This window comes from Odontesthes bonariensis, chromosome 15, assembly GCF_027942865.1.
Source record: "Odontesthes bonariensis isolate fOdoBon6 chromosome 15, fOdoBon6.hap1, whole genome shotgun sequence".
NCBI lineage: Eukaryota > Metazoa > Chordata > Actinopteri > Atheriniformes > Atherinopsidae > Odontesthes > Odontesthes bonariensis.
Genome location: NC_134520.1, coordinates 3,982,008 through 4,004,094, shown reverse-complemented (window position 1 = coordinate 4,004,094; position 22,087 = coordinate 3,982,008). Strand labels below are relative to the sequence as shown.

The window sequence follows — 22,087 nt, the reverse complement described above, 5'->3', positions numbered from 1 at the left end:
TGAATGAACTGTTCACTCAGTAATAAAATTCTGTCAACAATGATCTCACTGCCTTTATGTAAATGCTGTTACACAAACAGCCTTATTCAACTAATCAAGACACTAAGATCATAGTTTCCATTAATTCTGTCATTAGTAGTAATTCTAAACAAGCTGATTAAAACAAACTCCTGTAAAATGTTGAAGAAGAAAAGTAATTGCAAAGTGCTTACTAACAAAGTTGGATTACATTACTTTTCAAAGTGGTCTTACTCGCAGCAGCATGCAGCTCACGGAGAAGAAATGTCCGCCTGTGCGGGATGTGCCACATGACAGACAGGATCCGCTGAACTGTATGACAAGCGAAAGGGCTTTGGGATGCAGCCTCTGTTCAAACAGGCTGCCTGAGGAAACGGAGTGCAGTCTGGCAGAAAAATGACCTTTGGTTAATGGCAAGGCTGCTGTTTTTACTGTGTAATTATAGAATTTAAAGAGGAGAAGGGTGGCTCAGTCTTTCTAACTGCTTCACAGTTGGGAGCTGATTGTTTCTGGTGCCTTATTCATGTCGTTGTTGTGGAAAAAGAAACTAGTATCTCTGTATTTGAGTAATGTCATATATTGAATACGTGCATTTGCAAACTCTATAGTGAAAAATGTCAATATTTGAAATGCAATAAGAGTTATAAGTCAGAGAATACACTCCCTTAAAGTTTTTACAGCCTTTCAGACAACAAACTATATAATCCAAATGCAGCATGTCATTAGTGAATTATTAACCCACAGTGTAATTCTGTTGAGTGGTAAGGTTCAATGAATCCAGTATGTTGTGGTTTAACACAGACATCTTGTGGATTCTGTATTCGCCTCCATGACTTAACCAATAAGGACTTCAGTTAACGAGGCACAACTCAAGTTATATCCTGAGCATCACCTTCGCAGTCAAATATTTACCTGAAATTTTCTGTCTTCTCCTCTATATTCACAGCTCTGGAAGCACAGAATTAACAAGTCATAACATTTATATCAAGAGATACGCAGTAGCACCCACGAGCACGAATTAAATCCGGTGCACATGCAGAGAAACTGGACTGTGCAATGCAAGAGCTGAGCTTTACTGCACAGAAACCAAAATCTACATGCAACCTGACACAGGCCACAGCAACGGCATTGTTCACCATCTGCTTTAGACAAGATATGCAGATTGGATGGTTCAGATCTTTTACAGATCCTAATGGGATTTCTATAAAGGTTAGAATATTAAGTGAATTTGGAGAAAACATCCTCTGGCAACCATGAATGTCTGAACTAAGTTGTACAGTAATCCATCCAAATGTTCCATTAAGTTATCATATCCAGTGAGCAGCACTCTGTCCTCTACTGTGAAATGCTATTACAGTTCATCTTGAGGGGAATAAGAATCGATATTTATAGATATCTTGACCACCTTTCATTGCAATCCAAACTGATAGTCTTTAACATATGTTACCCTCAACCCATAAAGGTGTTGGAAAAACCAAGGTATCATCAGTCAGTAGGGTTCATCCTCTGAGGATCATGAATTTTTAAGCTAAATTGAATTGTTGTTGAGAAATCTCAGTCTTCGCCAAAGTAGTGGACAAGACTGACTGACTAACCACCAGACCAACCCTTTAAACTAACCATTAGAGTGAAAGAATAGTCAAATAACCAAGCATGAATCAGTGAGACATCCCGGAAGCCGAGGGATGAAAATGTTAACCACATAATGACAACATCCCTGGTTTGAGTCTGCATGTGGAGTTTAGTTGCATACCAGCCCTTCTCTGTCCCACGTCTTCTCTTACTTCCCCCTTATTTCTTCTCAATTCTCAATTTCATCGCTTTTTAAAAAAAAGGCAAAAATAAAATGCATCAGCAAGTGGGATGGAAAAAAAATCCATGCACACAATGCCTGTGCACTGCAGACATCACAAAACACAGGACCGCTGATAATAAAAGCGTTCTGTGCCCGGCTCCTATCTAATAACAGTGACATCCTACCTGGTCCCCATAGAGCTGTCAGAAAGGTGCCAGGAAAAAACACACTGACTCTGTCCTGGGCTGGGCATGCAGTGCGAGGCCAGACAGAGACAATAAGAGCCATCCAGCAAAAGCCACACAGATCTGTTTACGGCCACAGACAGACAGCAGCTGGCAGACCTGTCTTTGCCCACGTGATGCTACAGTGAAACCAATATGAAAGCTTTTGTTCTAAAAAGGTCTAGGATTCCCCCTTTAACCCTTTTGGCAAACTGAGACACAACACTATCATTTCCACCACACCTCAGACAGTCCTCTTACTCTGTCTCCCCACCATGAGTCCTCCCTGGAGATTTTAGCCTGCTCCTCGCATGCAGAAACATTGGGACGCAACAGCTACTCACAGCTTTGGTTTCGGTTTGGTAGGCAGTGGAGGAGCGTCTTTCCCAGGGGATGGAGACAGCTTCCCTGGCATTGGAGGTGAGTCTGGTATCATGTTGGCTGGCTCTGAGGCTGTGATTGGGACATCTGTAATGGGGTCAGACTGTGGCAGTGGAGGAGGTGGTGGTGGGAGTGTAGTCTCTTTTGGCAAACTTGGAGGTGATGGCGGATTTGGGAGTTGACCATTCTGTAGATATTCTTGATCTTTGTCTTTGTCCTCCACCTCTGAACTAACCTGTACTGGAGGCAGAGCTGACACACCGGGCCAGATCTCCAGCTCATTCATGTGGAAAGCCTCAGCGCCGGGCTGAGACAGCGTCTTAGGTGGCAGCTCCAGGAGGCTGATCTCAGTGGGTGGTGGAGGAGGAGGAGGGAAGGATGCTGCATCTTCAAACCCTGAGCTGTCACCAGACATGCCGTTACTGGATGAGTCCTCGGCTGCTGAAGGATAGAGACAAGAGGAAAGTGGAACTTTGCTTTAATGTTTCTTTTAGCTACCACAAACCTCACTACATGGAGATTAAACACACACACACACAAAGAGGGTCTCAGTTGATCTGATCTGAAGCAGCAGCTGGGTCCAATCAGGCTGATGCAATTCCTGTTTATTCAGCCTTTCCTTTAAACTGTGTGATGAGTTCTGCACAGTACATACACAGCCCCGTCTGTGAGAATACACAAAATATTTGTGGCCAGCTAATAAATAAACACAATCCACAGGACCTCCAGGGTACCTGGAGCCCTGATTAATTTGCCATCTCATTTGTTCTGGGAAGAAGTTTACCTTGATTAAATGTTTACCTTAAATGTATGTTTTCTATATGAGAGGTAAGATGCATAAAATGTACACACAAGAACCACATGTATGCCTTTTACTACACATAAACTGGTACTTATGAAAGAAGAATGTGCTGTGAAAACATGTATGCCCCATGCACAAAAAAGGTGACAGATTTTAACGTAAAAAACCCCCAGACAATTTACCTTAATTTATTGATCTGATCAACTCTAATTCAGTTGTGAATAGTGTGGATAATTACAGCTGTGCATGAGAGTCCTGTGTGAGGGTGGCTGCTCTGGCATTTGTGGAGGATCTTACTACATTGACTTTAAGAAGAAAACATGCATGTCCTTGTGAGCTGATGTATTTCTAAACCAAGACTTTTTCCATTCAGCAGTTTTTGTTCTGCTCAGGATTTCTGAACCGAGATCACCAAATGAAAGAGATTTCTTTTTCTCTACTGCGCTGGTTAGCATCTGAATTTCACATTTGGAAATTGTTATGCCTATTTAGTTGCGTTGCAAACAGTGTTTTTCTATGCAAATGAGTAGGCGAGTGTCTGCATTTGTTCATTTCTCGTGGCTCTGCGCAAATCGCATTTGTATGAGGTTTACAAAAGACGACATACATACGCACGACCTTACAAATATGCGTTAATCTTTGAACGTCTTTTTCAGCCTGTGTTTGACACACACCTGGAGTGACGGTGAGTTGGGCCGTACTGCTGACGGAGCCGTAGGGGTTGGACGCTGTGCAGCAGAACAGACCTCCATCCTCGGGAAAGGCCTCAGCTATGACCAGGGTGCAGATCTCCTCTAAAAACAACATACCACCACCACCGTCCTTACATTTGTTCATGATGAGATATAATAAAGACATAAGATAAACAAGAGAGCAAGTTATGTGCACAGAAGCCTGTTATGTCAAGTCAACTGATTAATGAGACGCACTGCGAGCAGGGAGAAGATGAACAAGCATGAGGACCAGACACGCACACAGATGTTCGGGGATGTCTGTGTGACTCACAGCCTGAGATAACACCTGAGTCACACAGGTGGGGAATATCCGATATAAAGTAGTGCATGTGCCATTGTTTGTCTTATTGTGTATGTGTGTGTGTGTTTAAGTTTTAAGTCAGATTCCTTCGGGATTCCCTTTGACTGTAGCAGATGGGATAGTGAGTGTTAGATACTCATTAATAAGTCTCTGACTGATAAGATAGAGACTTATTAACCTGTGATCTGATGTAGTCATCACCAAAGCTGTAGTTCAGTTTGAGTCTCCAGACAAAGCTTATAATCTATCACTAACTTTAACCACTGACTGTGTGTAGATAAATGAAAGCAGAGTAATAACTGACAGACACTCTATGATGGACCTGAGGCAACAAACCTGGCTCAGCTGCCGATCGAGGCTCTGATTCAAATTCATGTTCATTCCAGGCAGAAAGGAAGGAAGGGAAGAGAGATAGTTTGGTTGTTATAAAATATGCAATCTCAGAGAAGTGTTTATCACTGAAGGATATTCAGGTGTAACAAGCTTGCCACCAGTGTCTCACTTTTTTGGAGAATACGAAAGTCAGGGGAGTCCACGATCTCGTTTCCCTGACGGTACCATCGGACCTGAAGAGGAGGGCTTCCACGGACCCTGCACTCCAGAACCACCACCTGGCCCTCTGATGCCTGGGCATCTTGCAAGAGCTGCACAGAGAAGAAATTGATAAACAAGACAGAAAGAAAACAGTAAGAGAAAAGTCATGAGGAAAAGGAGCGAGTGAGTGATGGATGAGGAGACATGAGAAGAGAAAACTCGTAATTAAAAAGATAAATCTGCTTCAGAGGAGATGAAGGAAGAGCGATGAAGGTTATGTGCTCATAAAACTTGTAAAAAAAAGTTTAAGGACTGAGAGGCCATCAGACTGACTCCTCTTATATAGTTCTCCTCTTCCTCTCACTCCCCTCTCTCAAGACTCTGGCCCTCAAAGTTAATATGGAAACTTTTCAGACCCTCTAAAGTTTTCCAAGTTTCATTATTTTCTGAATTCATCCCAGAATTTCCATTCACTGGAGAGGTGAATCTGAAGTGAACTGAAACTAAAACCTAAAAAAGAAGCATTGCAAATACGTTTCCATTGACTGGTTTGAATCAAATAAACCAGGTTGCATATTCGCCAGAGGCTACTTTGCCGGTGGAGTAAATTCAATAGAAGAAGTTGTTGTCCTTACTGGAAACTAATCTTGATGAGTAAAAACCAATAACAGCTGCGGTGGACATCCACAAGAAGAAACTGGAGAGACCTCTTTTTTACAAAAAACTTTAACCCTCTGGGGTCTGAGCCGTAATGACGCCATGCGATCTGATCACGCCGGCGTGATCGTAGACCTCAGAGGGTTGATCTGTGAGAATATCTGTGATATCATATCACATCTGAGAAGCCACAGTCCCGTGAGTTTATTGTTTGCCGGCTCAGACTAAAAGTATTTCAATCTTTGCCAGGAATACACAATTCACAAAAGTGTTTCCATTGCCTACAATTAGCATAAAGTCTTCTTTGAAATGGGAAAAAAACGCCTCAAGCGAGCATATAAACCTTTTTGTGGATTGGTGGAAGGGCTTTTGTTTTTTTAACCACATACATCCAACTTTTCTTAGTCACATTCTCTTAAATGCGGATCAAAAATGGCAAGTGGAAACGTGTTTTGTCAATGTGTTACAATTGGAAAAAACTGTGCTTCTTGCCAGAAACATCCAGGATGCTAACAACAACAACAACAAAAAACTTTTCCATACACAAGAGAAGAATCCAGTTTCTAACTCCCACGCATGTGGTTTAATCTTAAATAAATCTTAATCAACCCAACCCGCCTGGAATTCCCCCCTCTGGATAAAGCTTGCACAAATTATGGTTTACTATATAACCATAAACCAAAGGAGAAAAGCATTTTTTTTCTGTTAGACAAGATAATAGTGATGGTGGAGAGCACTGAAGCCAGGCAACTTGTACTGTACTATTAAGTGGACTAAATAGCAGGCTGGCAAACAAATCCAAACACGCAGCTTGGGTGTGTGTCGCTTATGCAGTGAACAACGTGCAGCAGGAAGACAAAACTATGGCTGACAGCAAAAGAAATGATCTGAACTTAAACTACAAAGGAAATAAAGAAAAGCTAAAGCCAACAACTTGTGTCCTCACAGCTGTAACTGTTGACATCTCTAACGTAAAGCTCATGCAAAGTTCATGTCAGGTTCGGATGCATGTGCAACCCAAACATCAGTACTCTTAATAAAGGCAGCTGGAAAATCAATTGGATCGAGTCTAGACGCTACTTAAAGATAACATAATTTCCACATCAAAGTAGGGTTTTATAAATAACTTCTCAGACATGTTTTTTGTTTATGAAAAACTGATCAGAGGTCTTAGTCCAAACTCTGGTTGAGTCACTTTTAAAGAGTTTTCCCCAAGTGCTTTAATTCAAGTCATAGTCTTGTTGAAATGTAAACATTCGGCCCAGCCTGCATATAAGCTGTAAAGGTGCTGTCTCAATCTCCAGATTGCTGGAAATCCTTCTAACGACTACAGATCTACGTCCAAACCATCACACAGCAGCTGACTGTATACTGTTGCAGAACCACAGTAACTAATGGAGAGGCTGCAGTGAAATAACTGGTACATCAACAAGAGGCAGTCACTGTCAGTGTGGATAAGAGAGTCTCTCACTGCTCGTTTTCGAGATTAGTGTGTTTAGGAAGGCCACAGGTGGGATATACATCATGGGTCTGGATGTATGGGTGACGTGAGGGTGCTCACTTCACCAAAAGTGAACATCGTCTCATTGAGATGATTAAAGCCTGCAAGAGTTTTTAAAGGAGGTGGATGTGGGGGTGAAGAAAAAAACAAATGTCTTTTTCTAATGAAGTGGAGGATGATTTAGGGCCTGACAGGCTGAATGATAGTGAAGGGGACCTGACCCTTGTGGGTTTGGCAGTGCTGTTTGAAGCTCTGCCTCGGCCCGTCTCAGTCCAGCTATCACAAGACCCACAGCCACAGGAGGGAGGGATTGGGGGCTGTTGGAGGAGTGTTAACGAGTCTGAGCAGGAGATGGAGGAGCCCTCAGGAAAGTCTATGTTTTGTCTGACCCCCACTGCTGAAAGCCACAGCACCCCATACTGTTATTATGGGATGTCGGAGTACATGTATGTCAGCCTCTGACGTATCCGTGTGTGATGAACCATACTCTGTGGTATATCTTTATTGTGAGAATTATAGTCCTTTAGTTCAAATTAAGAGGAATCTTGTTGTTATATAAATAATTTTAGACAGTAGTAGGCTTCTAAGTTTGTGGCAACAGTTTGGCTTTGGGGAAAAATTCTACTTCACCAGACGAAGAAAGATCTGAAACCTTTGGGATAAAGTGAGATGTGACTGGCTTAGGACTCATTATCACCAGTCACATGGGCGTTCATTTAATTTACATGTCGAGTATCTTGTATATCCAGACTTACCTTGGTGAAGAAAGGAGGGCCTGACACCTCCCCACCATACAGTGACGAGACCGGGCTCTGCATCTAAGGGATAAAACATAGAGGTGGAGTTCTGTCACAAAGAGATAGCATTTTTTTTTTTGTCTTTTAGTGGTCCACAAATCTGTCTGGCTCCATTCTTCTGTGTGCTATAGGTGCTTACCCGCTGCAGGGGCTGAGACATGGACTGGACCAAAGTGGAGCGATGAGGGAGCACCTCGGGCGTTTTTGGGGACGATGAGCGTATTGTTAGGGACATTGAAGTTGTCTTTTTCTGCCCTCTAAAATAAGCAAAACAGAAATAGGCACATTAGTAAATAGGTAAAGAACAATTTCTCAACTCTGAATACTTTGAGTTAAAATATGATACTTGGAAGAAAATGGTCTCCCCTGCAATTAAGACGATATCAGTGATCTTGGCTTCAGTGTGTAAACAGAGGTAAACAGAAACAGAACCAGGAAGCAGTCCAGATGGATGCAGATTTATGGCTGAGATAATGATCAGAAAAACTTAGAGAAATAGGAAGCATTCAATGCCAGTTCTTTTAACTGAGTGGAGTGTATAAAATATAGCCAACAAAGTTTATTCTGGTAATAGAATAGCAAATATTAAGCAGATTAGATGTGAAGAAATTAAAAACTGCAGTGAAGAATGAAAGAAACAGAAAAAAAATAGTTTAAAATTTGAAAGTAAATGCAAAGGACAACCTTGACAAGGTCATTTTTTTCATATTAACCCTCTGAACCTCTCATTACTTGAATTGGGTCAGTATTATGGCTCTTTAAGGGCTTTTTAAGGGCCTATTTAAAGAGAAGCAGGCAGCATGTTTGATTTGCTGCTGCAGGGTTAGTTCAGCCGGTCACAGGTTCAAGGTTCACTCGGTCACAAGAGGCAATGCAGAAACACACATACTGAGGCATGGCTCCTGATCTGGACTTGGACCCTGCTCCTTCTCCTTCTGAGTCTGAAGATGAAGCCCCTGCAAGTGGAAGGGTGAAAAAATGCATTGGTGGTTTTATAATATGCACTGATGTTATGTAAATCATTTTCAAGAGATGGCTCCTTTTTTTTTTTTTTTTTTTAATGTTCTGCTCTTAGGGAATCAGTCTGGCCCTCCAATAGGAAGAGTCTAGTTTTTTTCATGATGCTACCTCCATCATGATTAACATTAGGAATGGTACTCTTAGAGCTAAATTCCTTATATTATATAGCAGCTTTCTGTTCATGACACTGCTTTGATGATTCCTGGGTTGTCCTTGACCATGCAAATTATTTCTTCCCAGCTGAGGGTGACAGTTTAGTTCATTTTTGAGCTGTATGAATTACTTTTACCCTGCATTGATTTAAGGTCAAGGTTAAAGGGGAACTCCGGGGCATTTGAAGCGCAATCCCATTGCTAGAGGTTGTCAAATACTGACAGTAGGACACAGACTGGTGCAAATCGGCGCTCCCTGTGCGGCGATTGCGCTGTTTGCGCAGCCTGTCATGCTAGCCAACTACGTGGTGGCTAGGGGCAAGTGCTAACCCTTCCACGTAAAACAACAACTTGCACACTGCAGAAACGTCACACCACTTTATAAACCATCCGACAATAAAGTCACAAGCCTTACCATCAAAACCATATGCATGGTTCTCACATTACTGGCATGGGGACGTTACAAAACAACTTTATAAACAGCATGTCACTTACCTCTTGTCGGTATGCTCGCGCATGTGAAAGCCTAAAAAAGTCAATGGACGATACTCCCAAATACAAAGCAATTATTTTCTCTAGAAAAACTGCGTTCAAGTATTTAAAACATTACAACAATACATGCCCAGTAATATTGTTGTAATGTTTTAAATACTTGAACGCAGTTTTTCTAGAGAAAATAATTGCTTTGTATTTGGGAGTATCGTCCATTGATTCTTTTGGGCTTTCACATGTGCGAGCATACCGACAACCGGTAAGTGACATGCTGTTTATAAAGTTGTTTTGTAACGTCCCCATGCCAGTAATGTGAGAACCATGCATATAGTTTTGATGGTAAGGCTTGTGACTTTATTGTCGGATGGTTTATAAAGTGGTGTGACGTTTCTGCAGTGTGCAAGTTGTTGTTTTACGTGGAAGGTTTAGCACTTGCCCCTTAGCCACCACGTAGTTGGCTAGCATGACAGGCTGCGCAAACAGCGCAATCGCCGCACAGGGAGCGCCGATTTGCACCAGTCTGTGTCCTACTGTCAGTATTTGACAACCTCTAGCAATGGGATTGCGCTTCAAATGCCCCGGAGCTCCCCTTTAAGATTACTTTCTTAAAGATGTTTGTTGTTCAATCATTCTGCCACAGGGAAAAAATAGTTCAAAGTAATCAATAAAAGGAAAGGTTTTTCCAGAAAATTCATAAATGAGAACTGGAGCATTTCATTCCTGACCTTCGATGTAAACCTCAGCAGAGGTATGGTCTGCCCCGAGACTGTTGGAAGCAATGCAGGTGTAACGTCCCGTGTCGTCCTCGAAGGCCTCAGTAATCACCAGCGTGTGCAGGTCACCGTCTCTCCAGATTTGTATGTCGGGAGAGTTTTGCAGCTCCCGGCCTTCACAGAACCACCTGCCAGCAGAGGTAAACTTTGATTACTCTAACATGTTGTGGCAATAACAAGAGCAGCTTGGTGTTGCTAAGCGATATATATCTGTAATTGCTTACAAAATTAAACTGCAATTAGATTTTAGAGAGTGAACATTCCAGTAAAGGTAAAAACTTACATTATAGACCTCTGACAGTAGGCACGTGCCCCTTTTCAATGAAATCTTATCTGACAAGCAGTAGTTGTCACTTATCTTAACAAATCCTTGAATCTAAATACTTATCTTCCAGATATAATGGAGGCCTGCCAGTCATCTAAACATGAATAACCACTCATTTACACATACACCCCCTGGGCATGTCAGAGTTTCCATATCTGCCAAACATCAGCCACCCTGAGGCACTGACATGACGCTGTGTTACGGGAAGCAGAAACACCCTTTTCCCTCTTTCCAATCAGAGAGCTGTGTGTCTGGGCAGGCGCCTGGGCCCTGTACCACCTCCCCGGGGTGTGCTAACAAATACTTTGTTCCCTGATTTGGAACTCAAGGCGGATGAGAGAGTCTAGAACTTAACCAGCTTCATCCGTATCATCTTTCTTCACAGGGTTATGATTAAAGCAGAACCCCCAGGACTATGCCACCACATCAAGTACAAGATCAAACAACAGAGGTCAAATTACTCTTCCTCTAAAGACACACAAGGCTTCAAAATTTCATTCATATTATATGAATTTTTAAGGTATTTTAAACTAGATTAATTTGATTCATACTCTCTTCACTTACACACCACAGACAGTATCAACACTCAAGGGGATATCAGTCATGTTCACCTCTCCACCTCGTCATTGACACAGGGAGGGGAAGGAATTCCCAAAAAGCCGGAAGAACAGCTGTTCTGCCCGCCCACAACCCTGACCTGAGGACATTCCTGCTATCTTGGAGAGCTGCATAAAAATTACCAACATCCCGCCACATGGCCATTACTTGACTTTTTACACTCTGACTGTGTCAGTCAAACAGCAGGCTGACTCCTGTTCCAGAAAGCAATCAATCAGCCCAAATATCCAGACAACACTTCATACTTGTGGATTTACACCTGACAGGGTGGGTGTGGGAGTGGAAAGTGAACGAACGAAAGGCAAAAACAGGAAAAGGAGGCGAATGAGCATGAGTCAGGTCGGGTTAGACAGTGAAAATGATGCGCTCAGTCATTACTGAGACAGGTCCAGTTGAGCGATTTATCAGTATCGGTGACAGGTGGAGCTTTGTCACGCTGTCTGAACTTTCTCTGTCATTGTTGATCTCTTAGAGAGGTGAAGCTTGGCTGGTAATGTGCAGCTAGACGCTGGTGCGTTAGATGATGAGAAATCGATCGAGGTATGACAGTGATGAAGAGCTGCTCACGCAATGAGAAAGGATACATCATCCCCTGAAGCAACAAAGGCCCAGCAGTTATTTGTGCACCAAACACATGAGCCAGACATAGAGAAACTGAGACAACACTGGATGATGTTTGACATGACATTGTTAACTGATACAAGCCAAATCATGTGGTTCAAAATTGAAAGTAGCTAGCTACGAACAGTACGTCTGGATTGTTTTGAAATAATCTTTTTAAGGAGGAACTTTTTTCGGTGACCTCCACGTCTGCTGATTGGGAAACTCAGGTTTATTTGGTCTGACAAAGCTTGTTACTGACTTTTACGCCACTCAGATTATTAATCAAAAATGGTTTAACAATAGACTCCATATGCTCTCAGTTTAAAGTAGACTGCTCAATACAAATCTCCTTCATTATACGAAAATGATTTCAACATTTTTCGAGATGAATTGAACGCACACAGTGAAAGGCTTGATGTAACACATGACATCATTGAACTAAAGCCTTTGGGTTTTTGTGATGAAGGATGTAAAAGCTGTTGGAGGAACTGCTCTAAGCGGGTGTTTTTCCGCATGTGTGTAACTACACTGAGCAGAGGCCAGCAAACTGCAGGGGATATGATTTCCTCGTGCTGGCCTGGGTCTACACTGAATCTATCCAGACACAGCAACAAATGTGAGCTAAAGTGCAAAATATAACTGGAACTCAAGCATGCATTAGTTGTTGCACTAATCTTCTCCATTATCAAATGTGTCCAGTAGTTTTCCACTCTGGTTATGGCACAGATGTCCACCATGCAGAATTTAAAACAAAGGCAATGTGCTCAGTGGAAGAAAAGGAATGGAAATGTAAATTTGTTTGGAATCACAATTAAATTAAACAGAAAAGAGGGAAGAAGACTCATCAGCTCCTCTAAGGGTTGACTGAACATAAACAAGGAAGTCCAAACCATTCCCAACAAGCACAACAATAAAAAAAAACCTTATTAATCAACCTTAATGATCTACCATTAAGCATAATTACTGAGTAAACTGATTTAGAGACAGACGGTAATGTTTATTTAATCTCCTCTCTATTTGTGTGGAATGTGCTGAACGTGATAATAGGCTGAAACAGCATGGCTTGTTTTCTCCAGTGGGGGAACCAAGACCTCATCGAATCAGATGCAGCGCAGAAGGCACAGGAAGAATTCAACCATCAATAGATTCATTTTGAAGGGAAGCAGGGTGTGTTAGAATAGCAGTAAGTGAAGGTAGAAATTTCTTGGCAGGGTGTAGCTTTACCACCCATTTCCTCTCAACACAATACTATTACAAAACGCAACTATTCCGAATATGCATACAGAATAGCTGTAGGTGAGTAGGCTTCATAAGTAATGCCTCACCTCTTCATTCATCCCCCACCCAAAGGCACCCAGCCAAGAAGGTGATTAAACATCCCACCATCACCATCAAACAGTCTGTCACCAGCTCTCTGAACAATAATAGCATGTTAGAAAGCAATTATACTCAGCACAGTTAAGACAATTGAGGCCAGATGAAGCCTCAGATAGTGGTGTTCGTTCTCTACGCTAAGTTAGTCCAGAAGAAGAGAGCATTCCACAGGGACAGGCCAAACCAAAGCATGTTGCCCTGGCCTCGATAGTGCGTGCTGAGGGCCGCACTCTCCTCATCTGACCCTGTTGTTATTTGCTGCTGTTGATGGAAAATTTTATGAAGCAAAGCTCAATTTCACCACAAACCCAAACGAGTGGAGGCCAGAGGGGAGAAGGAAGGGAAAAAGGAAGGAGGTTTCAGTCACAATAATGACCACGACAAGATGTGGGAGTGACCAGCTTTCAAACAACACACCCACAAGACATTCAACAATCAATATGAGGTATAAAGAATGGGTAGATTTCTTCCTGGGGCATGTTTGTCTTTCTTATTCTTTCCAAGTTGGCCCCTAGTGTTGAGTTTCAAGCCTGTAGACCACAGATTCAACCAAGGTTCAACTGGACAACGAGAGCGGCATCAAGGCTGTCTTTATCCTTAATTACAAACTACAATAGAGGTCAACTGAAACCACCCAAACCCTATAGCAAGCGATGTTGGTTTTATTATCTCCTAATTTATGCAAACACAGGACTGGAAGCATATTGGGTTTCCCTTTTCCCATGAACGTTGACTGAAAGCTACAATGAATGCAGCTCTGAAACACACAGTTAAAAGTCAGCAAGCACAATTTCACTAAAGCTAAATATTTATTTCACATCAGTTCTTCTTAGTATTCCCATAAAACTTCATGATGCACAATCTACGCCCCCCTTGGTATGCAGTGAAACCAGTACAGTTTTCTCTAAGCGCATTGTCTACTTGCCCAACAGCATAAACCATATGTGAACCAGATTAACAGCAATTGATCTTCTACCCTTTAGAAACAGCTCTTACACATACTAGATTTTATTCTGATCACATTAGAATGTACACTTAAAGTAGTATACTGTAGGCTGAATTGATTTTACAGTGCTATCCAGAATGCAGTTATCTGACCAGTCTCTCTGATGGTTAGCCCACCACTGACAGGGTAAAATACTTCAACAACTTTTTGAAAGATTTCCCTGGTGTAAAGAAAATCACGAGCCACAGAGGGTGACTTCTACCAACTTTGATGATGACAGATTTTTCCTTTTGCATTACCTGTAGGTCAACCACTCTATGCTCTTATCCAAACATCTCAACTATTTAATGGATTGACATCTCAATTTCTTTGTTAGTATGTCTTTACATACCCAACTTAGCAATTAGCTAGCTTGCACTGCTAAATACTTGCGTAGCTTGGCTGTAGACATTAATTCTAAAACGCTCAAACGCTGTGGTGAAAAACAAGTAAAATCTCTTCCTGATCTCTACAGAGAACGGTAGAATCTCTCAGCACATTGTTTTGGTATCAACTCTTGAGGTCATGGGTCATGAGAAGGAGAGGGTGGTTGAGGACCCAAATGCAGGAGTTCCCGAGGGAGGAGACAAGGACAGGGAGTATTGATGAAGGATTTTATTTAAATACACAAAAGGCACAGGATGTAATCAAAAGACATAAAGTAAAATAACTTACTAACCAAATCGTCAGGTAGACTGACTGGCTGGCTAAAACAGAGGCAGGAGACATCAATGAACTGGCACAGAACAAAGGAAAACCTGGTGGATAGTGTGGTGATAACAAATAAGGATCAGGTGTGGCAATCAGAAATGAAGACAGAGCGTACACAGGATGTAAATTAACTGAATACACAAGGGGTCAACTCTACAATATAAAATAGGAAACAAGGAAATGAAAGAGCAAAAAGTAAACTAAGGAACCAAACGACACAAAAACTCATACACCATGACATCTGTACCCACTCTCAATAGGATTTTTTTCCAGATGTATCACCCAGCTGTTTTAGTCAAGTACCAATAAATCCATTTTTTCTTTAACTATTAGTTAAAAGTTAGAAACCAGCTGGTAATAACTGGGAGCATAAAGATCCACTTGATTTCATAGGTTTGTGAACACTAAACCAAGCACTTCAAATTCTCTGAATGCCTGCTAATGTTCTAAATATGGTGATTAAATACGCAACTTTGCAAAACATGTCAAATATTTGTCCGGCTTATTGTTCTGTGCTGAATCTATAAAAGGGAATTTATGAGCAAATACATGCAGTGGTAATCTGTAGCAGACTGTGGTTTGTAATTTTGTAGTCTTAATTACGGGGAAACATATTTGCATATTCTTTGCAAAGGTCTAAATAGTTTGAAATGCCACTCAAAAATTTTTCTGCATCAGAGAATGTTTATGATTAAGATGAAGCTGTAGCATTTATGTAGAGCACATTAACATGCACTGCTTTGCAGCCCATTCATTTAAATACAGCCATCTGGAACTAAGTAGATCTCAGCATTGCAGTTTTGACACTGACTTTAGATGAAATGTTTTGCCAAGTACATGAAGAACATAAATATATGAATAAAGACAAATGCCTCAATTTAATCTGACACATCCAGGAATCCAACATAGACATAATAGGAGCAAAGGTTCTGTGATGATGGAGCCTGGTTAATGGTGGCACAGGATGACGGGTCATAGTTCATTGAAATAATCCGGACAACAGACAGCTGCAGATGACAGTTGAAGCAACCAAAGGATACTTTACTCCAAGGAATTTTAGCAAAGTCTATGAATGGGGATTGTCCACTGATGTACTATGAGAGCAGACCTCAGTGTGCCAAGCAGACAAATAGTTGAGAGTGAGTCACGGTGGGTATTGATAAAATGTTAAATTCATACTGAGGTACAAAACTATAATGAATGCTATGCAGAGTTGTTTGTGTGTGACTTCAGTTTTGCTTAGCTTGAACTGAATGCATGTTTGGGCACTTGCATGTGAATAAAAAAGAATCAACTGAAATAGTGGCAGCAGCTGAGCAACAAATGCATACACATCAGTACTCAGGGGGGTAACCCCCACCAAACCTACACACATGCACCCCCTCCCAACACACACACTGTTTACACCTATTCCAAATTTCCAGCTTAATCCCAGAAAATCAACAGACTCGTACTTTCATAATGAGGACTTTGAACTACCGATATGTATGTTTGTTCAAATGTAAAAGACACGCTGTTCATCAGGTTTTTATCAGGTTTATCAATTTTTTTCTCAGCAGAAAATGAAAATTATCAGTGCGTCTTTAAAGCTGCAGTCTGCAAGATTTGTTGTTGTCATACGTAAAGTCCTACTTTTTGGCATTTTAAGAGTTTACATGATCTATCAGAACGCTTGAAGTTGAAAACGGTGACCTCCGTAGTCGCAAAATGCAAGAAATGCTTATTTTTTAACCGAAAAATAAAAAGTTATTCAACTTCCTGTCCCGCCCCTTCAAAACACATGAGAACTCGTGCACGTAGACGTGCACGCCAGATGCGCCTACACGACTCCTCCTTCATCAACTCACCTGTCATTTGCGATCATGGAAGACACAGTAAGTAGACTAGCCCGTAATGAAGTTCAATAGTCCAGATAAATAAGCGTGGGGACGAGCCTACCTTGTATCGCGCGTGCATAATCGGTGATTGACAGGCAGCAGAGCCCAGCTCGTAAACCTGATTGGTTACCTTTTACCGGTCCGGTCTGCAATTTTGTAAACAAACCTGCTGGCTTTGGAGGGACCTAGCGGGACATATAGGGGACCTAGAGAACTCATTTTTTTTGTATTGGGGTATTTAATGTACTACTTTCAGAATCCCCGGACAGTTCCAGGCATTATGCTTGAAAAAGAGTTGCAGACTGCAGCTTTAAAGATCCAAACTTTCAGTTAGGTTTCACATTATGTCAAATGTGTCACATTGCAATCAGGATGAGTTTAAGTGTTATTATTGTACAATAATGCATCAAATCAAAGAGATTTATCACATAAACTAGACATCCACTCAGCTGTACAAGCAAATGATATCGCTAACTAAGATGGTCGCCCATAACTTACCTGCCCCACCGTTCTTCTTTCTTCCCAGCTTGATAAAGTCTCTAAAAATTCGCTTGATGTTCAGTTGCAAACAGAGTTCTTCCTCCTGACGGCATGACACGCACTGAGCCACTGACACTATCACCCCAGGACAGCCACTCACACAATTCTCAGACTAAGCAGAGGGCTCAGAGGGAGGGAACAGCCCACAGAGCTGCCAAATTCCACACGAGACAGAAATGCAGAAAAAAATACATTTAAGACTCATTTAAAAGACAAAAATGTTTCACAGCCACCCACACTGAACTGAATTCATTCATATAATTCCAGTGGTTGGTTGAAATGATAGCATATTTTCCTTTTACTTACAACAAGGATAAACTATACCCATAGACGTCAAACCTCAAGTCGCTTCAACTCTAAACCTAAAGCTGAAAGCAGGTAAACATCCAAAAACTTGATACATTTTGGGGGCTACAGACATTAGCTTTTCTGGATATGTATTTGTGTTGTCTGTCTCCAAAACAAAACAACAATTCTAGCTTTTTCTGCTGCTATAGAGGTCCTGGCCACAGTCTGCTGACCATCAAAAGCACCACAGCAAGCTTTGGGTTTAAGCCAGTCGACCCTGTCACCATGGAAACTCCTAGGGCTCAGATTTGTAACTGCAGGAAGGGGGATATTATGTTAATAAAAGATGACAGTGCTACACTGCCGACAACGGTGTTGCCCAAAAAGAGAAAACATTAAAAATTTTGGCACAAACCTAATAAATGCCACATGCTAGAACTAAGTAGGCCACTTAAAAAGTCCAGTTTGGCATGAACAAAAATAGCTTGCTTAAGTTAGGATGTAAATAGACCACTTTGTGTTGGCAGCACCTGGCAAGACCAAGACAGATGGCTGTGGCTACTGTGAAACGTGTGGTACGTCACACATGGTTCACACACACATACACAGTAAGCAAGCCCATAATAATCTCAGTCGCTCCCAACTTCAAATTCGTATCAGTCAGCAGGCATAAATCGAGTATTTGTGGTTTGTTGAGAACCAAAGGGTTGATGGCTGATGCCCAGTCCACAGCAGAATGAAAGGGTGTGGTGTGTTTTAGTCTCTACTGGGGCTCCTCACCACTCAGGCTCTACCGCATGCACAACTCATGATATTTTGGTCGTCGTCGGTGAAGACCCAAACAGACCTTCCGCTGGGACGAGGCAGGTGGGATTATTTGTGGTGGTCATTACTTAGAGGGTCTGCTCTCTGTGTTTCTGTGCGTGAGACAGTACTTGTTGACATAAAGATAAATGATGAGAAGAACACACATTTAACAACGTTCAGTCCCATTTGCAGACACTCTCATCTTGCGGTTCTTTTAGTCAAATATTTCTGGTTTGTGGGAACTTGCTCCCATTTGCTGCAACAATAACATGAAAAGCACCAAACTTCCCCTAAGTGACCATAAAACCTGGGCTAATAAGAACAAGGGTTTTTAGAGAGACTGCCTGTTCCAATTAATTATTGAATAACGGTCAGTGGCCTTCTATCACCCATTGCTTTGTTTCTGTGTTCTCCAACACACACACAGACACAAAAGAAATGTGCATGGTAGCAATTTTCAGAAAACAAATCCACAAATTAATCTTGAAGCAACATGCTGCATTTGGTAAGATCCAGTGCACATGCACAGGCATGCAATAAAGCATTCACACACACACACTTGGCACATCATTCTTTTGGAGGTTTCTCCTATTTCTGTTGGCAGAAACATTAAATTCAACCAGACTGGATGGGGAACATTCATTTCCATTTCCAGGTCTCTCCAGAAATGCTTTGCTGGTTTCAGGTTCAAATTCTGGCTCGGTCACTCCGAGACTTCCTCTGACTTTTCTTGAGGACACGTCTTCCATGCTGTCTTAGCAGCAGTCTTCAAATGCTTGTTCTGCTGAATTGTGAAATTTTTCTGGAAAAGCATTTCATTGAGGCTTTTTTTTTACACACATCTTATCCGGATGAGTCTCAAAGCCCGTCTCAGCAAAACACCCCAACACGATGTTCCACGTTTGAATGTATAACAAAAGACATGAGCGGTGAGAGCTGCTATGATGGCTATCCTTCTATAAGATTCTCCAAAAAGGAATTCAAATGACTGCACACAGGTGGGGCCCTGTGATGGACTGACGGCCTGTCCTGGGTGTACCCTGCCTCTCGCCCATTGACCGCTGGGATAGGCTCCAGCCCCCCCGCGACCCGACCGACGGATTCAGCTGTATAGAAAATGGATGGATGGATGGATGGACACAGGTGGACTCCAGACAAGTTATAGAGGCATCTTATGGACCACTGACCACTTACAGTATGGACCACTGTAAGATGCACCGAAGCTCAGATGAGAGTGTCATTCAGGTTATCAGCACTATAGCAGCACCACATGGAATGGTACTCTCCCCATTTTTTTCACCTTGTATGCCTCCAGTACAACTCCAGAGTACTTTCATCTTGAGAAATACTCAGATTACTCTGCAATAAGTGTTTTAAAAAGCAGTGATTGAGTGGACAGGAATGGCATTTGAGGCTAAATGCTCCAGAGTGCGCATGTGAGATTTAGTGTTGATATGTTCTGCCGCTGTAGCCCTGTCTACTACATATAACAGTCTACTACATTAAAACAGCTGGTTTGCTGAACCCAGGGGAAAGTCCGAAAATTGCAATTAATTATAATTTTTTTCCTATAATATTTGACACTGTTAACACATTTACATACAAATTAATCCCTTAGTGTTTTTGAATATTTTGCTAAACATACTTCCTAATTTGACCATATTTTTTCATGATCTCATACTTTATATCTAAACTATCTAAACTATTTGACCCATTCGTGTCATAGAGTTCTAAAACATCCTGAGTTGAAATGATCTTGTTAAGTGCTGTTGGGCCATTCTAAGAGACATGTTTTAGCAGAAAAAGTCATTTCGCACTGCTAAAGTAGCTGTTATAAGAGTTACAATCTTTCATAGTGACATTGACTTTTAGTACAATGGCATCTCTCTTGAATGTTTTGTGGACACTGTGGCCATCCCTTCATTGTTTCTGCTTAAAGTCCCCTGTAATGGATAAGAAGCTGAATGCAGACAACTTGTAAACTGCTTTGAGTCATGATGTGGAAACCATCAACTGAACTTGAACAAGACAAAGGAGATTATTATTGTTTTTTAAGTTCAGTAGGAATGAGCCAAACACTATTTCCATCCTGGGAGAAGAGATGGAGATGGAGATGGTGGAGGAGTACCTGGACAGCAGACTGGACTGGAAATGCTGCATAAAGGCTTTTTATGAGAATAGACAGCATAGATGAAGAAGCATAGGCCCCTCAGTGTTTGCAGCAAGGTGTTGCTATCTTCTATAAATCTGTGTTAAAGAGTGCACTTGTCTTTGCATCTATCTGTTGGGTCAGCAGCATCAGAGCCAGTGACTTAAATTAACTGAGCAAACTGATAAACAGGGCTGCCTCTGTGCTAGGGGACTGTTCTGGAGTACCCAGAGCTAATTGTGCAAATAATTCTGAAAGCAAAAGAAGTTGCTGAACATAATGGACAACCCCTCATACCCTCTACAGTGTATAGTGATTAAACAATAGTGACAGTCAGAGGCTTCTTCAACTCTGCTGCAAAACGGACCTTAAGATCATCCTGACCACCGCAATAAGCCTTGCACTATGACTCGCAATGTTGACTATTCAATTTATAATGACTACTTGATCTTGTTCCTTTTATTTATTCATCTATTCTATTCTATTTTATTCAAATTTTATTCAAATTTTATTTTATTCAAATCTTATTCAATCTTTTATTCAAATTTTATTCAAATAAATCAATTGTAAAGACACAATTCCATTCCAGTTTGAGGATTAATAAAGAGATATTCTATTCTATAACTAAGAGTCCAAATGAAGTATCTCTGATAAAGAAAACACAAAAATTGTGTATATAGTTATTAGAAAAGAGTAAACTAAATGTATTTTGAGATGAGCCTGAAACCCTGTAAAATGTAGAAAAACTTTTAGTTATCTGGAGACTTTCCATATGTACTACACACACACACACACACACACACACACACACACACACACGACTTCTCAGTCCCACTACAAACAACCAAATGTGCTTATTAATCAGAACCCTTCTAATACATAACATTTCTCCATTTGAAAAGGTCCTGTAAGTGTAAGTTGACATTATTAAAAATCGGGGCATGCTGTTATGGCAACTTCTGTTTTTGCTCCAAGGAGACCAACCGACACACAACAAAAACAGAGGCTATGTCCTCTCATGATGTCACATTGTGAGGACAATATATTTTCCCAATTGTCAAATAATTCCAGCAAGAAAACCAACAAAAGCAGTATCCAAAAGAGCCAAAAATGAAACATATTTAAACAGCATCATGAAACCTCTGCTGAAGGGAAGCGAAATACTGGTGGAACAACTAAATACTGGTGGCAAAATACTGGAACAAGATGTCTCACTGGATCACTGTTGTTGAGCCTATGGACACAAGTGACAGTGACTAGTGTGGTTCTGGGAAGGAGGAAATGAAACAACTTTCCTTGAATAGAAAGTATGTACTCATACCTAGAAGAGTTTGTCCGTTGAATCCTGCGTTTCAGCAACTTTTCATCAATTTACACATTTTAAGTTCCTCCATAACCACAACCATCGATCTTTCTGACACTAAGTAATGTCAGCTGAAGACAAACCACACAGCAGCCTGCGTCAGCGCTGATTTTAGGTATGTATCATGATTTTCTGGGAACAACAGTCAGATTCAGTTAATGCAACAGCTTAACCTCACCAAGCAGATCTGTGGCTACATGTATGGTTATCCCCTGAGTCACTTGCTTGTACAGTTTGATCTTTCAAAAGGAGATCGCCCACATATT

General features: G+C 41.4%; 1 protein-coding gene across 6 annotated transcripts in view; it reads right to left on the bottom strand.

The window, feature by feature from the left end:
• Nucleotides 1-22,087, bottom strand: part of palld (palladin, cytoskeletal associated protein) — a 55,711-nt gene that overhangs the window by 21,349 nt on the left and 12,275 nt on the right. For 3 of the 6 annotated variants that reach the window (XM_075484714.1, XM_075484720.1, XM_075484719.1), the window contains exons 3-11: nt 10,134-10,309; nt 8,634-8,700; nt 7,884-8,001; nt 7,703-7,765; nt 4,758-4,899; nt 4,592-4,615; nt 3,895-4,014; nt 2,382-2,859; nt 931-966 (exon numbers count right to left, since the gene is read on the bottom strand). In XM_075484714.1, coding sequence (XP_075340829.1) covers nt 931-966; nt 2,382-2,859; nt 3,895-4,014; nt 4,592-4,615; nt 4,758-4,899; nt 7,703-7,765; nt 7,884-8,001; nt 8,634-8,700; nt 10,134-10,309 — 1,224 coding nt within the window. The remainder of the gene's footprint in view (nt 1-930; nt 967-2,381; nt 2,860-3,894; nt 4,015-4,591; nt 4,616-4,757; nt 4,900-7,702; nt 7,766-7,883; nt 8,002-8,633; nt 8,701-10,133; nt 10,310-22,087) is intronic. The other 3 variants (XM_075484715.1, XM_075484716.1, XM_075484717.1) reach the window with 3 other exon arrangements.